This window comes from Symphodus melops (genome assembly GCF_947650265.1).
Source record: "Symphodus melops genome assembly, chromosome: 10".
NCBI lineage: Eukaryota > Metazoa > Chordata > Actinopteri > Labriformes > Labridae > Symphodus > Symphodus melops.
This window is the reverse complement of record NC_136700.1, coordinates 10,021,138-10,041,659: the sequence shown is the minus strand read 5'-3', so window position 1 is coordinate 10,041,659 and position 20,522 is coordinate 10,021,138. Positions and strand designations below refer to the sequence as shown.

At 39.9% G+C, this 20,522-nt stretch overlaps 4 protein-coding genes across 5 annotated transcripts in view; 3 read left to right on the top strand and 1 right to left on the bottom strand.

The window, feature by feature from the left end:
- The window catches only part of cbl (Cbl proto-oncogene, E3 ubiquitin protein ligase), a 36,017-nt gene extending 32,541 nt beyond the window's left edge, over positions 1-3,476 (top strand). Inside the window, exon 16 of the mRNA XM_079353890.1 lies at positions 333-3,476. Coding sequence (XP_079210016.1) covers positions 333-628 — 296 coding nt within the window. The 3' untranslated portion in view covers positions 629-3,476. The remainder of the gene's footprint in view (positions 1-332) is intronic.
- Positions 3,477-4,229: 753 nt separating this feature from the next.
- caspa (caspase a) lies at positions 4,230-8,111 on the bottom strand. Of its 2 annotated transcripts, XM_079354505.1 has the most exons (8): positions 7,996-8,111; positions 6,915-7,199; positions 6,708-6,796; positions 6,407-6,583; positions 6,088-6,325; positions 5,837-5,995; positions 5,630-5,739; positions 4,230-5,460 (listed from the first exon to the last, which is right to left on the bottom strand). In XM_079354505.1, the coding sequence occupies exons 1-8, from the start codon at positions 8,000-8,002 to the stop codon at positions 5,356-5,358; spliced, it is 1,170 nt and encodes a 389-aa protein (XP_079210631.1). In that variant the 5' UTR covers positions 8,003-8,111; the 3' UTR covers positions 4,230-5,355. The 2 variants fall into 2 exon arrangements, with proteins under 2 accessions (XP_079210631.1, XP_079210630.1); XM_079354504.1 differs by lacking the exon at positions 7,996-8,111 and having other exon boundaries at positions 6,915-7,828.
- Positions 8,112-9,169: 1,058 nt separating this feature from the next.
- On the top strand, positions 9,170-15,447 carry rabgef1l (RAB guanine nucleotide exchange factor (GEF) 1, like). The gene is made up of 9 exons (XM_079353703.1): positions 9,170-9,299; positions 9,886-10,059; positions 10,174-10,346; positions 10,690-10,865; positions 11,342-11,423; positions 11,541-11,673; positions 11,810-11,901; positions 12,059-12,315; positions 12,622-15,447. Exons 2-9 carry the CDS (start codon positions 9,887-9,889, stop codon positions 13,051-13,053), a joined length of 1,518 nt encoding a protein of 505 aa, XP_079209829.1. The 5' UTR covers positions 9,170-9,299; position 9,886; the 3' UTR covers positions 13,054-15,447.
- An 846-nt stretch (positions 15,448-16,293) lies between these two features.
- Positions 16,294-19,936, top strand: LOC306830310 (high affinity immunoglobulin gamma Fc receptor I-like). Its single transcript, XM_079353704.1, has 6 exons — positions 16,294-17,178; positions 17,263-17,298; positions 17,452-17,745; positions 17,923-18,195; positions 18,795-19,070; positions 19,205-19,936. Exons 1-6 carry the CDS (start codon positions 17,154-17,156, stop codon positions 19,606-19,608), a joined length of 1,308 nt encoding a protein of 435 aa, XP_079209830.1. The 5' UTR covers positions 16,294-17,153; the 3' UTR covers positions 19,609-19,936.
- Positions 19,937-20,522: the final 586 nt, after the last annotated feature.

Below are 20,522 nucleotides of genomic sequence, written 5' to 3'. Positions count from 1 at the left end.
TTTTCCAGAAACGGATGTTAAAGCAGTTGCAGGAGAAAAAGACTATGCTTATAAGGAGCTTTTTTCAGAGGTTCTTTCATAAGACAGCCTTTTATTTTTCAGAGTAATCTACTCATCTCTGTGCTGAGTTGACATTTAGTACCTGTGATGGCTCTCAGGTGTCTGACTGTTCTACTTAATCCCACCTCTGTGTATCTGACAAATACTGTGTTTTCCAAATTGTTCCTATATTCATTTTAATATTTTTTTTCATCATGAACAAGAACTTAAGTTAAGGCTTATGATATTTGAATGAATTGCATGTGATGGTTACGTTCTCTCTATCTGTTCAGCCTTCTCAGAGCTGGTGGAAGCTCCGGAGAGACCTCCAAAGCCCCTGCCCAGACGCATCAACTCAGAGCGTCGACACAGCCCCGTCCCTCCCGTCCCTTCTCCGCCTTGTAGTGGGGCAACGGGAGGAGAAACCAACCCTCAAATCAGCAGCGAGATCGAGCACCTCATGAGTCAGGGATACTCTTACCAGGACATCCAGAAAGCACTGATGATTGCACAGAACAATATTGAAATGGCCAAGAATATCCTCCGCGAGTTTGTCTCCATTCCCTCCACTGCGCATGTTCTGACATAGCACACTTCCTGTGCCTCTCTCTCTCTCTGTCTCTCTGTCTCTCTCTTGTTTGCTCTCTCGCCCCAGCTTGGCCCAGCCTGGGTTCGGGTAAGGGTTGGCCCAGCTCAGCCCAAAGCCCCATTGCTGCCTGCAGTGCTCATTCGGTGCTGGCTGATGCCCACTGTGGATTTGTATCTGGCTTGCAGCACCTCTGGGAGGCTGTGCCCTGCACTCCATGCGCTTTCAACAGTGTCTGGCCTTCTTCAAACTGCTAGAGCAGGCCTCTTCTTTTACAAAGACGTCTCCGCAGGACTGACTGAGCGTGCAGAACGATGATGGGACGCCACAGGACTTGTGTAGGAATCCTGAGAAGACGGACTCTAATCTTTCATGTTGAAGCCTCTCGCTGAAAATTGTAACCAACACCTCACAAATAAAACTAAAAAATGTATGTCTATAAAAAATTTAATATATGAGTAAATATATATTAAATGTGTGTAATATATACAGTACGTGCATATACAGTATGTAAAAAGGACTTCAGCTTTGAGGGTCTCTGTTGGTATAGCGTTGAGGGGTAGACAGGAGCACGGTTTGAGTGGTTTCGCCCTCCAAGGCAGACGGAGGAACGTGAGGAAGAGGAGTCAGGATGGCCTTCCTCATATTGAGCAGCAGCTAAGAAGATGATGAATCAAAGTCTGTTTTGGCCTTTTGATTTACAACATTGGTTTGGTACGTTCTCTTTGTTTTTATATGTTTGGAAAAAGAAAACTATTTGTTTAGCTGTGTTGTATTTTACAAAGTAGCATAACGATGGTTCCAGGTCTGAGCTGGTGTCTGGCAGTGTGTGTGAGAGTGTGTGTGTGTGTGTGTGTGTGTGCTTTGTGACAATGTGTGTGTATGTGTGCCAAGACCTACTCATGGCCTACTCTTAATGAGCCCATGTTCCTGAAACACATGAATGTGGTTTGACAGTCAGTATACTCGGACCCCTGCTCTGTAAAAGTACTACTGCTCTGTGCGCTTGTGTCAGGGCAGAGCGTAGCTGTCGAGCCTGGCAGTGAGATTAATAGAGGACGTGCTAATGTTGACGACCCTGCAGTACCAGACAGGCTAGTGTGTGGTGGCTGAAACGTTTTCATTCTGTCTTTGTCTAACTTCAGTGGCTGGCTGGTTTGGATTTCTGTCCTCAGCTCAGACCAGTGTTAAGAAACAGAAAAAAAAGTCATCGTCATTGATTTACTTTGTTAATATATTGTTGTTGTATGATCATAAATATTGTTATTATAATTAATTCAGAAGTGCTTCACTGCTGCTACTATTGTTAGTGCTAAACAATTACGCCTTAAATGTACATTTTGTGAATATTGTGTGTGCTCCATCTTGTTTCTTTAAAGTGACAGTATCGTGTGTGTTTTTTCCTCAGTCCGTAATGTAGCATACTTGAAAGTACAGCAGCTTGTGAGCATGCAGCTCTCTCACGATGTCCTTTAGTCAGTGTTTTAAACCCTTTTCTATGTTTACACTTTGACTCTTACAGAGTAGAGTGCATTTCATCAAGCAAAAAAAAAAAGCTTTTGGTAAGGTAAACCACTTTCTAACAGGTCCAGGCTCTTTCATATCAATTCTCCTTTCTCTGCGGGATCCACCTCTACTTGAAAGGGAGCGACTGATGGGGCTTTACATATATATATTTTTTAAGTAGGCTCATGGATTTACTGGCCCACTCCCACATCTACATTAAAATCAGTATTTGGGCCAACTGTAAAAACTTACTCAGGAATAACTTTATCCAGACATTCAGCCTGGTTGTCACAAACTACGGGAGACGCCAGCAAACCTGAGATGACATGTAGCTAAAAGAATCCACTTTATGAAGTCACACAAGTAGCCTATTACCTTTTTTCTCTCATAACTTGCACATTTTTTTGTATTATTTTAAGTGTTGGCAGGACTGGAGACAGCAGCTTCATTTCCAGGTACTATGAATGAAAATGAAAACAAAAAAAAAAATAGATGCATGGAGCTTTTAGGTACATTGATGTGAAACTCTCCCAGTATATGAAGTGGAATGTTTAACGGGAGAGAGTAAATCAGGGTTGATAAGCCAAAGCTTTCACTGACAAATACTGTCTGTTAAAGGAAAGCCATCCCTGCGCTGTCTGGCCATCCTCGAGTTTTTTTTTCTGTTCCTAGTTGCCTTGAGAAGCTCTTGAATGATGTGTATTTTACGGGGAGGTCCCTAATCCTCAATACTGTGCTCATGTTTTGTCGATGTTTCAGGAGAGCTTGTCGAGTAATTATTTACCTTTTTATCTTGTTTTCGCACAGTATACCAGTTTGTGCTTAGATACTGTCACTCTAAAGAAAGCCAAGTGTACAAAGTCAGTGATAGGAATAGAAAAAAAAAATACTTCTATTTTAATTTTGCATTCCTGTACACTCATTTTTCTCCAAAGGTTTTGTTTACTTCTGTAAATAATTCTGTGAGCAGTGCCATATGTTTAGAGATCGTCACCATGTTGTTAAGAGTCTGGCCTTGATGTTGAAGAGTTTGTCGGTAATGATCTCTGATGGCCAGATTGTGCAGTATTGCTTGAATTAATCTGTCCTCTCTGCCTTGTCAGCCGTATCAGACCTCGTCTGTGAGCGCCAGTGCTGACCTCACAGATGCTGGATGTGTACAAGCCCGTTACCCTCAGTCCCTGTGTCAGGGTACTTTTCTGCCAGAAGAGGGAGCTGCTGATCCATGTAGCCGTTTTCGCTTCTCATCAGTAATTGGCATTCATTAACTTTTTGATGGTTTTTAAAGCTCATATCAATTCGAAAGTATGCACAGTGCTGTTAATAAAATGATAAGCAGAACGTCTCACATGTCTGTTTTTACTAGAATAGATGGTTTACAGAGTAAGAAGATCATTTAAGAATTTAAACTTGTAAATTTATTCAAGACTGAGAAAATGTTTCTCAGATGAATAACAATGTAACCATAGAGTAATGACTTCAGTAGTTTAACAGTGAATCGCTCAGTGTGGTTTTTTTTATGTCTGAGAAGCATAATCAAAGGTGGTGTAAAGTATTATGGACTGAATGTACTCTATATATCAAAAACAGAAGCATTGGGGAAAAAAATATAAAACAGCGAATACAAAACATTCTCTCAATGCTTACTTTGTTATATCAAGAATTTTCTTCCCTGATTAAGGAAAGTCAAATACAAATTGATATTTTAACAAACATTGCAGAATTGGGACACAATTAGCTTGATCAAACTAATACTTAAGTCTTCCCTAACGTTGGCTGTCTCAATGTGGCTTGCAGTGCAATGTCTTTCTTAAAGGATTACAATGAATCAATGAAATCACTGTGTGGGTGAGCAAAGTGTATTGGAATTAATTTTGTAAATTTGTAAAATTTATGTTTTCAATGTTTTGCAAAACAAATCATCAAAAAATACTCTCCTCCAGAGTATATTGTTACGAATGGCATTATCTTTTTCTAGCCCTGTTACGTACAATTAAAATCTGCTGAAGAATACCTGAAATTAGAGATTAAACAAGATTTCTGCCAGTCATTCCTCTGGTTTATGGCTCACAAAATATCGTCTCACAAATGATTCAATATGAGTATATATTCTTTACTATGCATTCCCTAATTACTTAGTCTTGAGTATTCTAGTTTATGTGCTTTGTGTCCCAAATGTCCCTAGTTGATAGGTCATTATAGCATGAATAAATGCAACAATTACAACAAATCACGGAAAAAAAGAGGCACAGCCAAATGGTATTTGTGTTTTGTTGGGAAAAAATACAATTTGATACTGTCTGCAAAAGATGTAACCGTTTCACAGGTGCTTCATGTTGAGATACGTCAGATGTGCGAACTTTGACTTCCTGTTCTCGACATACTTCGACTCCCTGTTTTCAACAACCTTGACTCCTTTTTCTTAAAAACAACTCCAGTTTCCATTCAGATAACAACTCATGAAGTCATTGTTGCAGGGCAGACTAGGCAGGGCTGGCGTCTCAGAATATTATAGAAGACCAATCACAGAGATGCAATGAAACATCAATTGTCCAACTCTGGTTTAAGAGTATATAGCTTCAGAGCAAAACGAGACTGTCTGGGATCCTGCGAGGCTCTCACTTGATGTGACTTTGTATGATAACCCTTTCTGCAGAAAGTTATTCTATGCAATAATACACCCAGAGACAAAAGACTTTGCTTTGAGATCTTCATTTAAACAGACAGATCCACAACAATTTATAACCTTTAAAACAATTATACAAAGGAGAGCAAAAGTTCAAAAGGAAATGCCTATTTGGTACTTCTTTCATATAACTGATTTATGTATAAAATGCAGTTTCAAGAGAAAGCTAGTAAGCTGCATAATACTCACATTCTGAGATAGTCAATGAGCTCCTACGTACCTTGTATTATCTGAAGCTGTGACTCATCTGAGCACTGGAATACATTTTCAATCATGATAATGTAAACCTGATATAATTAATCCATACCACCACTTTTCTAAATTAAAAAAAATGTCATATTTGTACTGTGTTAACAAACCTATAATTTTTCGTGCAAACATACTTCATGGACAAACGTAAAGAGACTTTAAAGCAGATATTAAGTCGTTTGACATTACATTGATATCACAAAAAACCAAAGCGACCAAATTTACTGGCATGTGTTTAGAAATGTCTTGAAAGATTTAGAAGAATGGTACAAGCAAACATTTGAGCATCTCAGATGCCTGGAAAAAAGTAAAAGCGCCTTGTAAGACTGCATCTGTCTTTGGATGGCATCTGCCTTTTGTCCTGAACGGCAAAGTCTTCAAAGCGTTGCATAACCTGTGACATGGGAACAAACAGTGTTAAACATCCTGAAACATCCGGACATAAAACAAGAGAATGACATAAATGCTTGCTAGTGTCACAACTGATCGATCATTGTACTTGACGAAGTATCAAACATTCATATTTCAAACTCAGAGGGACAGTTTATGATTGCAAAACGTACTTGTCTGAAAAGTTCCTCAATGTCTTTTTTGTGCGCAAGGGTGTTGAGTACATCAGTCAAATACTGGATCAGAATAGATCCTCGAAGAGTTTCTCTATACGAGACTGTATCTAGAAATCACACAGGAACAACAAAAGTTTCAAGGTTTCATCACACATTGTAACTATTCGAGTTCATGCAGCTTTTTGATGATTAAAGTGAACTGACCAGGGGTGCAGGACAGAAAAGAAATGAAGTCTTTTTCTTTGTGCACAAATCGCAAATTATCCTCTTCTATGTTGTCTTCATCAGCAGACGGGCTGCTGACATCATCGCAGACCAAAGCTGATCTTGCAGCGTCACTAACCAGCACTGACCCTTTCCCCCCTGAAACAAATGTAACATATTTTTAATACAACATAAACAAACAAGACTTTCTTAGACTCTTGTTTGGTACAGTAGGAATACATGAGGATCACCTCCCCTGCAGGCCTGGATGATGATGATCTTTGGTTTGTTCAGAAGCGCCGGACATTTCTCAGAGCCGAGGTGTTTGTAAATGTTATCGATGAGGAACACATCTTCATTTGTCTCATTTTTCCAGTCCACACCGAGGATAACATCCCGTTTCCCGTGAGACATGATAACCACCAACACGCTGTCCGTCTCTTTGAGTTTCGGATGTTTGGAGAACTCGATTACTGCATCATTGATTTTCTGTGAGGACAAAAAAAAAAGAGAGTTACTGCAGTGCTAAATCAACAAGACAATAATATGCTTTTCATGTCTTTGTATTACCTGTCCTGTGAGATTTGTATGTTTCACCACCTCATATCCCAGAGTCTTTAGCAGTTTCTCCGTGTTCTCCTCATCTTTCTCAGCACCATTCCTGTTGTTTCTCGCATCAGTAAACTTTATATTTGTGATCAGCAGAGCTACTCGACTCCTAATGGAATCTTTGGTCACTGTGTAAATCTGACAACAACAAAAAAAAAGATGGACAGGGAAGAAAGTCAAACAAAATGTTACCGAATATCTCCCTACTGGCAACAAGTTAAGACACTGTGGCTATTTGATATAGTTGATATAAATGACTAACTCTTGGATCATTCTGTTTTTTCCTCCAAAAGGCACCATCGGAGGGGATAAGTGAGGTGGACCATTGTTGCTCCAGCTTGGGCTCTGCAGCTGAAAGGAAGAAAAAAAAATCCAAAATAAATTTAACTTCTTCTGATTTGATACACCAGTTATATTACTGATAGCGTCAAAGTATGTTTTTGATCAACAGAGCACAAAAAGGCTTCACCTGGCTCAGCAGGTTGATCACAGGACAGACCCAGTTCAGCGGAGAGTCTCGGGTCTCTGCATTGTAGGCGAGTGATTATCTTCCTGCTGGCATTGTCTCCTTTCTTCCTCACGGTGTCGATGAGACGTCCTGCCTTCTTTGCTGTGCTCTCGTTCACCTCCAGTATTGAGTCTTTCTCTCTTTCAGTGAGGACTCCATCCTCCCAAATGTCGTCCAGGAGCTGACTTAGCAGTTCTTTTCTGACCTTATCCACAAATGTGTTCCTCACACGGAAGAGCTCTTGAACTTTATGAAGAAAAATGAAACAATGTATATCTTCCAAATGAAGGTTCATGGAAACATAGTGAACTGGGTAAACATGGGTGCAGTGAAATATTTTTCAAAATATATTTTGTGTGATATTTCTCACTGCCATGTAAACCATTTTAATGTAATGTTAACGCCATAGTTTGTTGCTTTTTTTGTTGTCGTTCTCTGTTATAAAAGGATTCAGGCCTAGATAGGACATCCTGTAAAACTGAACTCCCATAGTCTTTGAATATTTCCGTGCTGAGTCTTCTGTTTATTGCAGGGGCGGAGAGTTGGCAGTGGTGTGAATGTTTTTCTCACACACGTAGAAAAAAACAACTTTCCCCATTCTTAAAAGCGCAATACGCCTATGTGTGTTTTTTTCTGTTTTAATCTTAAATGTGTTTTTTTAAGAAATGAAAAGCTTTATCTTCTTAAGCAAACTGCACACTTTGTACATTTCATAAAACGATGACGTTTGCCAGCGAGTCCTGCACAGACACGATTTATAAGACGTTTAAGAGGATGCGCGTGAATGAACCAAAGTGTTACCTTTAAAATAGTCATTTAAAAACGAAACATGTCTGCGCTTTCTTACTGCCTTTATGCTCAACATTTTTTTTTTAAATGCACTCAACTGCACAAACACCAAAAGTGAAACTAAATCGTGGCTCTCTTCCGCAAACATTCAAATGAATAAAAGCAGACTTCTGATAAGACTTTGTGAAGTGGAGAAAGTTAAAGACACTTCTCTTTGCTCCCATCCTTCACACACGGTCGTTTGAATTCTTACCTGCCATCTACCTTCTCTTGTATGTTGATAAAGAAGTCTGCGTGCGGTGCACACCCTTGGTGTCTGAAGGAGAGCTTCCGTCATTCTAACTGCAGATCCTCTTGTCTCTACACATGCTCAACATGTGCAGCACTACTGTAACTGTAAACTACACAACTTATGTACTTCATCTTCTTCATAATGTGTTCATAGGTAAGAACAAATACTGAAGATGGAAAAGTAGAACCTTGCCATATTTTTCACAGCCATACAAACCAATTTTCCAACCTTCTTGTTGCCCACGGATTCTAATTATATATGCACATATAAGTAAGCTTAAAATGTTGTCAAAAAAAAGACCTTCTAAGAGTGAAGCATTCAATTTTAAATTGAAAATTCAATAAAATAAGGTTTCGGTCATTTATTATATACAAATTGATCCAAAAATTGTGCATGTCTATTTTTTCTGCCTCTTGTAATAAACACATTCACCAAACCAAAGAAGTGGAATATGTGAAATCTTTAGGACACACTTATTTATAAAAAGTCAAAGATTCACCAAAAATAAATCAGAACTAAGTGAAACATAAATGCATGTCCAAGGTTTCATGGTCATAAATCCACTAGTTTTCTTTAGAAAGTTCATCTTTAACACATAGATTTCAACAAGGCTTTTAATGAATTACTAAGGTCTGTTGTCTTTTTGTAAACCATTTGAGTTATATTTTTGTAACAAGCTGCAAACAAGTATTTAATAAAACATCAGAAGATTATCTGAAGGTGATAAACATTTCCAAGGACCTTTAATCTGACCTCACCTCTGGCAAGGTTTTACATTAGGCCTACACTAAATGCACAGTAGCTGTGGACCTAAGCTGTTATCTGTGTTCTTGTTTAGCATTAGATTAGTGTTACGAGCTGTGTCTGAGAAGTGATGTTGACTTTGAGTTATTCAGGTGAACAGACCAGCAAAATATAAAACATAAGTCAGATAGCCTATAACTGAAATTGGCAAGGAGGCTTGTTTTTGTTGGTCTTTTGTTAGACAATTGCATTTATATTTGCGGCAAGAAGGGTAAATCTTGTCATCATTTGAAGCAAGTGAAACTTGATTTCCTCTAATCTCTCAGGAGTATGAGCTGTTGCATTTCGCCTACACAGCGGTAGATGGCGCTAACCCTTGTTGCAGCTTCTTGGTGACGTGTTTAAATTCCAACGAAGAAGAAACAACTGCCAGACAAAATGGCCGTAGAAGAAAACTAGCTAGATGCTTGGCTAGTGTAAACATCCAACCAACTGCAGGCTGGAGTCGAAGCGACAATAAGGTTACCCAGACTTTCTTATACTCTGTGGATGAGTGCGTCTACCTGGAGAAATCAACGCATCCATCTTTGATCATCGTCATTTTAATGACGCAACATTAGCGACTAATGCTAGCTAGCTCTATAATTAGCTAAAGTAAACACTTAGATTCATTTGTGTATTTCAATTTGTTTTTAGTATCATTCACGGTTACTCAAACTTACGCACCTCTAAAACGTTGCAACGATTTAACCAGACGTGTTTATTCTAGTTTATATGGTAGTTTGTTTTAGAGACAACGTTACTGAGGTACTGTGAGCAGCAGCTTCTTGAACTAGCTTGTGCTAACAATCAAAAAGGTCAAAGTTGGAGACAAAAGACAAATACGATAAAGCAGTTTGGGATTTGGTGTTTAAGACTTGGTTGTTTTACATTACTCTGTCCGGATGAGTCGTGTCTGTTGGGAGATATGTGGATTAAATACAGCTCATAGTGTTAACCAATCTGAAAGATATAATAACTTTAGATGTAATGTACATGTTAATCTCCTGCTTTGATCACTGCATCGCTGGTCTTGCTCACTCTTCTCTATCTCCTGCCCCCCCCAAGGATGATGAGCCAGCGGCGTGGGATCCATCTGGACCAATCAGAGCTGCTCTGCACGAAAGGATGTGGTTTTTATGGCAACACAGCATGGCAGGGCCTCTGCTCAAAGTGCTGGCGTGAAGAGAATCAGCGAGAAAAGCAAAAGCAGATTCAAGAAGACTGGGCACTTGCTGAAAAGTAAGTCTCTCATTCTGCCCCCCCCCCCCCCAACCTCGTCCTTTACTCCTCAGTATGTTGTCTCGCTCTTGTGTCCATCTTAAAGATGTTACAGTTTAAATGTTTCCCTTCCAGGCTGCAGAAGGAGGAAGAGGAAGCTTATGCAAGCAGACATCAGAAGCCTCAATCACAGTCGACCATTGCACCCTTCAGCAAGTTTGAGGAAAGAAAAACGAAGGAGAAGTCGAGCAAAGTCCATACAGTCACAAAGTTTTTTAGTCCTTCCACAAAAACACCAGCAAAAAAGGGTACTTACAGACCTATCAAGCACATTAAACTGCACTATATGCAGTCATGTTTAATCTCTATTGCTTACATTTGCACTATTGTTCTTTAGTCCTGTTATCAAGTCATGGCAATAGTTTATTTTAAAAAAAAACCTGCTGAATCAATCAACTTTTCTGTTATGTTTTACTGGAAAGAATATTGAGAAACGAATCCAGAGTGAGTCATCGAAACTTTTGCTTACAAATCTGTATTTATATCAAACCACTTCCCCCGTTTTGTAATTTGACAAAATATGAGGTTACCAGCGAGTGTGAGTCCAAACTGTTTTTGTGGGTCAAATTAACATTCAATGTCTTCCTCCAGACTCTCCTTTCGACGCACAATCCAGTCCGAGCCCCAGCTCCTCTACGGGCCGCCATTCTTCCGTGGACAGCGACCATGCGACCCGCGAGTTCATTGATTTTCTCAAGCCTCTCAGATCTGGCAGAGAGATCTTCAAACAGTGCCGGGCCTTTACCGAGAGCATGGTCTATAAGCGGGTGAGCCAGAGTGGAGTCATTGTAAAGGCTTAGAAAGGAGATTGTAAGAACATTTGAATAGTTTGTCTCGACATCCGTGTAACACGTTGTGTCTTTATAGTCAAGATTGTGTTTTCACTTGATGTGAACTTTACAGTCCTACCGATACATTTTCATGAATTAAAACGGGGACACATTACTACACTTCATCAATGTTTATACACTGCATTTCATAACCACCTGCCTTGATTAGTTTACAACTTGTAAACAAAGCTGTCCAAGTTGAGTTCTGATATCTGACTGTCACACATCTTTACTCTGCTCCAGAGAAAACATGTACTTTCTTTTTATTTTTTTCCAAAATGACCACAAATAAATAATCATTTTCAATTTCACGCTTAATGTATTTGCATGTAGCCGTGTCTACTCTGTACTGTTCTTGTTTTTGTAAGCCAAATCGCACATATTTAGGCTCCTAACTCCTGTTCTTTTTTCAGGACATGGGTGCTGATGAGCTGTCAGAGTGTGTGCAGGACTTCTACCAGAACCTCTCTGATCGCCTCCAGACCCAGTTCAAAGGTACTGCTTGATATCTTCTCATGAGAGGACTGCTGCCTATAAATAGTAAATATTCCAGATGTTTGTACAGAGCATTAAGAAGGATGACATCTTTTGTTATTTGCGTGTCTGTACCAGGTTCTTCCGATCACGTAGAGAGCGTAATGGATGAGGTTGAGAAGTACATGATGACTCGTCTTTACAAGGAAGTCTTCTGTCCTGAGACCACAGACGACGAGAAGAAAGACCTGGCCATTCAAAAGAGAATCAGGTCAGCAAATACAAGTTGTAATAATAATGTGGAAATTTGCCCAAAGCCCTTTTTTTTTTCTTCTCTGAATTCCCCCCGAGTGCAATAAAACAGTTATCTATAATGTTTATGATGGTTTGTGTGTGTTCTGTTGCAGAGCCTTGCATTGGGTCACTATTGAGATGCTCTGTGTTCCTGTAGAAGAGGAGATCCCTGAGGTGTCTGATAGTGTAGTCAAAGCCATCACAGGTAATTCTCGTTCATTTTCTCTCAAGGCCAATGACAGGAAATCCTCCGATTTTTCTTGGTGGTTGAGATCAAGTCAGATTTTCAAACACTTTTGTTCCCTTCCTGATTCGCTAACTCTCTTCTCTTTTTTTTTTTTTCTTCTTTTTTTTTTTTTAAGATGTGATTGAAATGGATTCAAAGCGTGTGCCCAAGGAGAAGCTGGCCTGCATCACTCGCTGCAGCAAGCACATCTTCAACGCCATCAAAGTCAGCAAGAAAGAGGCGGCGTCTGCGGACGACTTCCTCCCCACGCTCATCTACATTGTGCTGAAAGCAAATCCTCCGCGGCTGCAGTCCAACATCCAGTACATCACCCGCTTCAGCAACCCCAGCAGGCTGATGACTGGAGAGGACGGTTACTACTTCACCAATCTGGTGAGACACGCGATTGTTGGAATTTGTGTTGTTTGATTTTCAGTATTATTTCACTGCTGATTATGGGTGTTGAACTGAGAGGTGTTCCAGTATTTAGACATTTATTTAATTTCATTATGTCTCTGTAAATTCAATGCAGATTAGCCAAAAGAAACAAACAGGATAATCAAAAGAGTTTTAACAAAAACTGAACAATGTTTCCGTCCTTCATGAAAGGACATATTTCCGGACTGATGTTCGTATCTGTTTAGATCGGGTTTGTGTCTAAACTTCCTATTACTAACCCTCTGTGTCTCCTCTCATCAGTGCTGTGCTGTGGCCTTCATAGAGAAGCTGGACGGTCAGTCTTTGAACCTCAGCTCGGAGGAGTTTGAGCTCTACATGTCGGGCCAAGCGTCCCCTAACTGGCCTCAGGCCTCTGGGGCTTCTTCCTGCTCTCCGGGCAGCGCAGCTCTCAGTCAGGTCCACAAACGGCTCGACCTGCTGACTGGGCTCGGGGAACGGCAGGAGCGCGTCATGGAGAAGGCTCGGCAGCTGGAGAGCGACCTCATCGACTGGACGGACGAAGTGGAGCAGAAGGTGCAGAGCGTCCTCGTGAGCTTTCCTGCAGAGACAAAAAACCCGACTGAATCCGCACCGAGTGGGACGACGTCTGCAGCGTCGTCAGCGATCGACGCAGATAATGTTGAGAATGAGCTCCTGCCTCCGCCACTGCAACCGCAAGTGTTCGCTGGTTGAAAAAAAAAAAAAAAAAAAATCCTTAAGAGGCGTTACTCCTCCCTCCACCTTCTCATTTTTGTTGTCCATGCGCACATACAGCAGGCATCCAATATGGATCCTGTTTTCACTCCAGACATTTTTATTCCATCCATACATCGTCCTAAAGGCCCTCGAGTGGCACAGCATTAAAGAAATACTTTAAAAATGAGTGAGCCATAGTCTGAAACTTTCTAGTGGCGAGGGAAGATGATGAATCGCCTCGATTATGTTTGTAGGATTTAATATGAAGCCGTAGCCGGGTGAGCGCAATCTAGCTTTGCCTTCATGTGAAAAGCTTGGATAAAAAGGAAACGATTACCCGAGCTCTTCACATAGGTGAACAAAAAAACTGACCAAACCTCTACAGCTTAGCAATGATCACATTAGTTTTTAGTACTTTGATTTGTTACAAAAAGGAAAGAGTTAAAACTATTTTTTTTGTCACTCTGTGGCCTTGTAGTTTTATCTCCTTACTTCCACTTCAAGCCAGTGCAGTCATAGCTCCAGCTTTACTGTTGATGGACAAGCATTTGGTTGGTTTTGATCTTCTAATTAATTGATTAATTAATTTCTGTAAGACAGCAAAGAAGCAATTCCTGAAATGCCCAAGAGGCCTCGATCACTTCCTGCATATTGTCGTATTGTCATTAAGTCGTGGGCCTTGTGCAGTGTCTTTGGTAAAAACCTCTCACTTTCTTCTCCTGTTACAGTTTTGGGATGGAACGTGTTGACTCTGCCAAGTCATTTTGTGTTCCCAGGCTATTTGGGAAATATAATCTCCTCCTCCCTGTTCCCACTGTTCTCTAAATCTGAACATGGATTGGCCTCCAGGAGGCACCCTGACAAGATGCCCAGATCACCTGAACTGGCTCCTTTAAATACAAAGCAGCAGAAAGACTCCCCTCTCCTGACTCGATCACGATCAGCACCTCAGCACTTCATCCTAGAAGTTGTTGTAACGTCAGTGCAGACGGGATAACTGGTTTTGATGGGATCCTTCTGTTTTATATTGAAGCCCTCACAGAAGGCTTTTTGTGACTGTGTGAAGGAGTCTCCAGATGAAGTGGAGGCTTAAAGTGACACACAGCATCAGTTTGAGTAACCTGGAGTAACATTTCACTTCAATACTTCAAGATTTTTCCCGACAAAGGAAGCTCTGAGTTGTGCGAAACTTAACTTCCCCACACTAAAATATCCCCTTACGTCATTGATCGTGATTTGTGCTGTGTTAATGTGTTACCCCCCCACCCCCCCACCCACCCCTCCCGGAGAAACATCCGGACAGAAAGAGGTGTGCATGTGGCAGTTGTGCATGTGTGTGTGCGTGTGACAGAGAGAGTGCGTTGCATGGACATGTTCCGCTAATAATCAATGAGTCATGAAGTCCTCCAAGTTCCGTGTAGAGATATCGTAGTCTTGTTTTATGCCGGACCTCTCAATCCAGTCGTAAACTGGATGTACAGAAGTGATTTTATTTTTCTATAGAGTGGCAGGTATCAATTCTTTTGGATTCAATAGGAAAACATTAATCCTGTAATATTTACAGTAGTACTCTTGCTTGAAGACATTGTTACATGAATCTAATGATAATATAGGAACATTTACGTCCGTTCATTTACTCGGAGCGGTATCATAGGATGTCCTGTTAAATTTAAAAAAAAAAAAAAAAATCAGTTAAAGGCAATTTTAGTTTTTAATCAGAGTGGATGTGTTAGGTAGAAATGAAAACAGATGATGCTGTTTCACCCGTCGAAACAAGACTTAAAAAGAAAAATCACTCCAATGGCTGGCTGCTGCACTTCAGGAAATTGATGACATGACCAATTCCATTTATGTTGAAGCACTTTTCTTCAGTGTAGCTCGAATGCTCTTAATTGAGTTTATGGAATGAAGGTAGCAAAGACTGGACTGAATTGAAAAGGTTCATTGATGTAACCAGTGTTGAAGGCTGTTACAACACAGATGAATGTGTTTGTGTTTTGCAGTCATGTAGTCCAAAATGTTTGGGAGACTTTTTGTCGGTGGGTTTGTTTTTTTTCCCTTTTTGCTCGCGAGCGAGGATTTCTTTCTGTTAGCAGGTCTGAATCATTTTTTGAAACTCTTATTTGGAACAGTATATTCCGTGTGCATTTGCTGAGACGAAGACTCCTAATGCAATAGCTTGAATACATTCATATTGCACTGTATGCAGAAGCCATTATTCTGGTATTTTAAAGACAATGAAAACATCTTTGTAACCTTATAGGTTTGTTAATGTATCATTTGGAAGAAAGTATCTCAATACTGTCTTTTATTTAAATGTAACTTATTGGGGCAGTATTGGATTATTTGCATCTCTGGGTGTGTGATGATTAATAAAAAGCTGAAAACGCACGTGAGCAGTTCCTCTCCATGGTTCACATGACTGTCGTGACTTAGTACGTTAGGATTGAACAAAGCGTTTCCACAATGTTGACTACTTTTGATCATTATAACACATTATTTGACTGGTGTAGATCTTTTCTGAATCCTCAGGCGCTTACCAGAACAACAAAGCAAACCAGTAACGGCAATAAAAAAAGAAAAAATAATCTCGTGCTGACAGTGAAACTCAACAAACGCAGCCTCCTGCTAACAGAAGTTTCCTAACATTGACCATGTGTTGTTCTCGGACACAAACAAGAACCCAATAGCTGACATTTATCCTTCCTGATTCACTATCTGTGTGTCAGTTTATAAGTACCATGTGGGTGTATGAAAAGAGCAGCATCAGGGAAACTAAATATTACACTCCTGGAATTGCAAGCTCATTGAAAAAGTCAATAGACTCTACAAGACAAATCTTTTGGGTAGACCTTTTATAAAAGAAGAGCTTTAAATATGAACAACACTTCAAGTATTCAAATTTTACAGCAACAAGAAAACAACTTTACAAAGGAGGAATCAGAAACAAAGAAATATGTATGACTACATAAGAGAGAATTCATAATTACATTGAAAAGCTACGTATGAACACAACATTTCAGTGCTTCGTGTGGAAAAAAATGAGCTTCAAATCTTCATCCAAACATGTTTAGGGTTGGGCGGCCGTATAGCCAAGCGATATGTCACGTGCCCTGTGTACAGAGCAAAGAGTCCTTGTTGAAGCCACAAAGGGTTTCTAATCTGACCTCAGCTCTTTGTTGTCCCCCCCCTAACATTTCCTAATGAAGGAAAACATATTTAAAAAAAACAAAACAGGACATGGTTAGGGTCATTAAGGGTCCTACTGAAGCAGGCCTATGAAGGAAAGTATATTCACAAGCACAAAAACACTGTCAAAGCACAAACAAGTTCGTACTAAAAAGACAGTTAAATTGTTTTAAGCAGACTTTTTCATGCCATAATGACTTTGACTGAACTGGCACAAAATGTGAGACTGAGATACTCATAAACAATTCTTTACCTTCCATTAGGTATTAGTTTTTAAAATACAACAGCTACAGCAAAAAAAAAAAACACAAAAATTCCCACAAATGATGGCCAAGTTAAAAAAGAAATAATGCCCACATTGAAGGAAACTGAATTAAACCAGAATGTATTAAGCCGTTTTTCAAGATACTTGTGATGTGTTCAATTTTACTTACTCGGCATAGTTGAACCCAAAGGGCGTTATCGTGTTTAAGCGGAACTTTAGAGAGGCATTTGTTACTTTCACTTCTTTTTGTTTTCACTTGTTAACAAATGTCCTGGTTTGAGCTGTCACTGAAATTGGGTCAAAGGCAGAAAATAACTGTGGTAGGACTACAATAAAAATAAAACATTATTTTAAAGACCAAATTTCCATAAACTTAGTTGTGACGTTTGATTTTTTTGTTCCTTTGTTATTGTGTGACCAGCTATTTTGTTCTCCAAAGAAGACATCTGTTTTGGTTCCCGGAAAATGAAGAAATAGTTCAAAGAAAATTTAGATCATGTCAGAAAGCAAATCAATATTTGGAGAAAGGGGACTTTTTTAGTCATGAGTCATAGCTCTGAATAAACCTCATTTTCACTTCCCTTCTGAATACAAATAAAAGTCTCTCCCTCAGTCTCTAATTCTCAGTAACAGAGAAATAAAAATGGATACAGTCGTTTCTCTTCTTGGTAAGTTTTCATTAGTTCATTTACTTTAACTCAATAATTCAACGTTTTGTTTAATTTGTCTCATGCAGGATTTCCTATTTTCAGTTCTTTTAGCGCTGCCTCATCTTGTAGTACAGAGGGGTAAGTACCATAAAGTCTTATAAATCAGTTGAAGATACTGAAAGGCTTAGTATAATGCAAACATTTAGCCTAATGTTACATTTTGTAAGGCCTTTGTTTTGTTTGTTATGCTGTACCAATCGAATCAAACTAAATGTATATGTCTCCATACAGTAGTTGAACCTTACACCTCGTTCCGAGCTCATGTGGAGTTGGTGTCAGGGGATTTAAGGATCTTCTCAGGGGAGGGAGTCCAGCTGAAATGCAGCATTCCTATTGTCCAGACATTATCCTGGCAATACCTGTGGTACAGGGGATCTGAGCAGCTCCATCAGGTTGGAGAGCACCTCCATCTGTGGAACACCAAGGTTAAAGACAGTGGCAAATATTACTGCCAGGGTGTTAGGGAGACTATAGTGGGAGACATACGTACCCTCCAAAGTCTGCCTGTGGAGATCAATGTGGATGGTAAGATATTTTTCCGAGTATAATTTCAAATCTCTTTAATTTGGCATGTTTAAATGTATAATTCCTCTTTTCTTATGTGTGTGACTCATGCACACACTCCTAAAAAGAAAAGAAAGCCCTAAACTTTTCTGGAAATACTAAATTGGTTGGTGAGTCATTAAACTTTTTCTTCTTCAGGAGGATGGGCTGTCTTGCAAGTCCCACCTCATCCCATCCTTGTTGGAAACACCATGAAGGCAACGTGTAGAGTCCGAGGTGAACCCCAACTAAATGAGGTGATCCTGTACAAAAATGGGTTTGAAGTTATGAGACAGAGGGGCCTCAACCCAACTCTTCACCTGCCCAACTTGACCCTTGAGGACGAAGGACGATACTCTTGCAGGGCTTCCTGGGATTCAAACAGACGAACACACTCTGTGATTTCATCTGAAGCTCCGGTTCAGGTCTTAGGTAAGTTTAAGAAGTGGTACCGCTGGTTCTCCTTGGGAGGTCACATGTAAAGAAGACATAGTAGTTAGATACAACTATTTTGCCTCTAGTTCAATGAAAATATTGAAACTGCTATCAAATGTTGTTGTTCAATTCGGCGATTTATCCTTTCAAAACCTTTGTGTTGGAACAAAAATACATGGTTGTTGATGGTTTATGGTAGAAGATGTTTAAAAGATTAGACAGACAGACAGACAGACAGACAGACAGACAGACAGACAGACAGACAGACAGACAGACAGACAAGATAATTCTGCAAATGGAAAAAATGCAGATAGATCCACATACCCATTTGAAATACTTGCAGCAAGTCAGTTTAGTTCAGCGCAAAGCCTGACAATGGTCCAAGGCAAAAATCCACCTACCAACATCTCCATTACTCACTGATCCTGTTTTTTTTTTTGTTTTAAACCTACTATTGGATATAGTGTTATCAGTCATCTCATCTTAGTCTGATCCTTTGAGTGTTCTCGTAGAATTAGTAAAATATTTTTCTCTAGAAATTGTTTAAAACTATTATTGTGTGTCAACGATGTCCTCTCTTCTTTTCTCTATCTCAGAGGTTCTATCAAGACCAATTCTGGAGATTGTTGCAGGCAGCAACCTGATTCCAGTAAATAAGATGAAGCTTATCTGCCACCTCCAATACAACGTCCCTGCTCCTGCCCCTCCAGTACACTACTACTTCTATGAGGGTGACAACCAACTGGGAACAGCAACCTCTGACAACCATAATCTAGTCAAACGGATTCCAGGCAACTACAGATGCAAGGCAAAGGTGCCTCAGTTGGGCCTCTCCAGGTGGAGTGAGCCCAAAACCTTTGGACAAACGACAGGTACTGAGAAGTAAAAATAACCTGCTGTCTGCTTCGACTAAAAGTGGAAACTCCAATCCTTTTCTGAATGTGAAAATCATAAACATAGCGCAGCACTTTCATAACTTCTGAGGTAAATGTCTCTTACCTGATAGGGCTTCAGACGAGGATGCCTCCAATTCTTCATCCCAGAGAATCATGGCCTTTAGCTCCCCCAATCTCCTCCCAAGATTCCTCCCTGCCACCTGCAGCTGAGCCAACCACAGACCAACACTCCCCTCAACAGTCCACAGCAACCTCCTCTGTCATACAACCTCCTGATGTAAACACCAAACCCTTAGTTTCTCAGCTTAACCACTCACAATCACCGCCCAGCACTCTGTTATCCACCGTCCAGCCAATCAAAGAATCAACTCTCCCCACACCTGTCAGAGAACCTGCTGACATGCCCGAGGGATCCGGGGACATGCCCGAGGGATCCGGGGACATGCCAGAGGGATCCGGGGACATGCCAGAGGGATCCGGGGACATGCCTGGGGGATCCACTCTCCTGTATTGATGTGTTATTACGCATTTTTTCCCATTACATACATACAGTATATGTTCGCAAAAGAGAGTATATTTGCCTTTGGCTATTTATTGTTCATGATATACAAAGGACCGATGGGCTGCAAATGCACACTTTTATCATGTCTCTATATATCATCTCATCTGTAAAAAACTAAAATGATCAGTCATGTTGGTTATGAAATGAACAGCAGTATTGGTTAGGACAAATATAGCATTCAATAAATGATCAAAAAAAATCATTGAATAATTGACCCCTTCATTTATTTCTAAGAAATCTTTTCATTTTTTACAACCCTAACATGAAACAATTCCTCCTACACATATGAATCAACATAATAATAATAATAATAATAATAATAATAATAATAAAGCTACAGGTCAAAACATTTTTTTCTGTCTACGCTTTTCAATCAGATATAGATATCGAAGGTCATTGGTGACAGATGGAACAAGAAATAGAGTGCAGAGTGACGAAACAGAAAAAAACAGGAGAGCTGAGGGGACACTTTTGGGTCATACAAGTTTGGAGTGTGGGATCATTTTTGTTAAACTGAAGGATAACTAAAAGGAGATCATCAATAAATGCACTTGACACTTGACTTTAAGGCAGATTATTTAAGAGAAACAGTGTTGTGCTTGGAATGGGCAAAAGGTGTGCTTAAAGAAACAGAAAACATCTCTACACACTTGAATATGTTTTAGGTGCACTGGTTAGAGACGCAACTTAACTCCTGCGTTGTTCATTGTTTCACCTATGTTTAGTATATTTTTACTTATTATTTAGGGTTATTTTACCTATATATATTGTTACTGCAAACCATTGACTTAAGTACTGTATCTAAAGAGCAAAGTCCTTTTCCTGGCATGTTACTAAACAGAACACCACGAGCTGAGGATGACTGA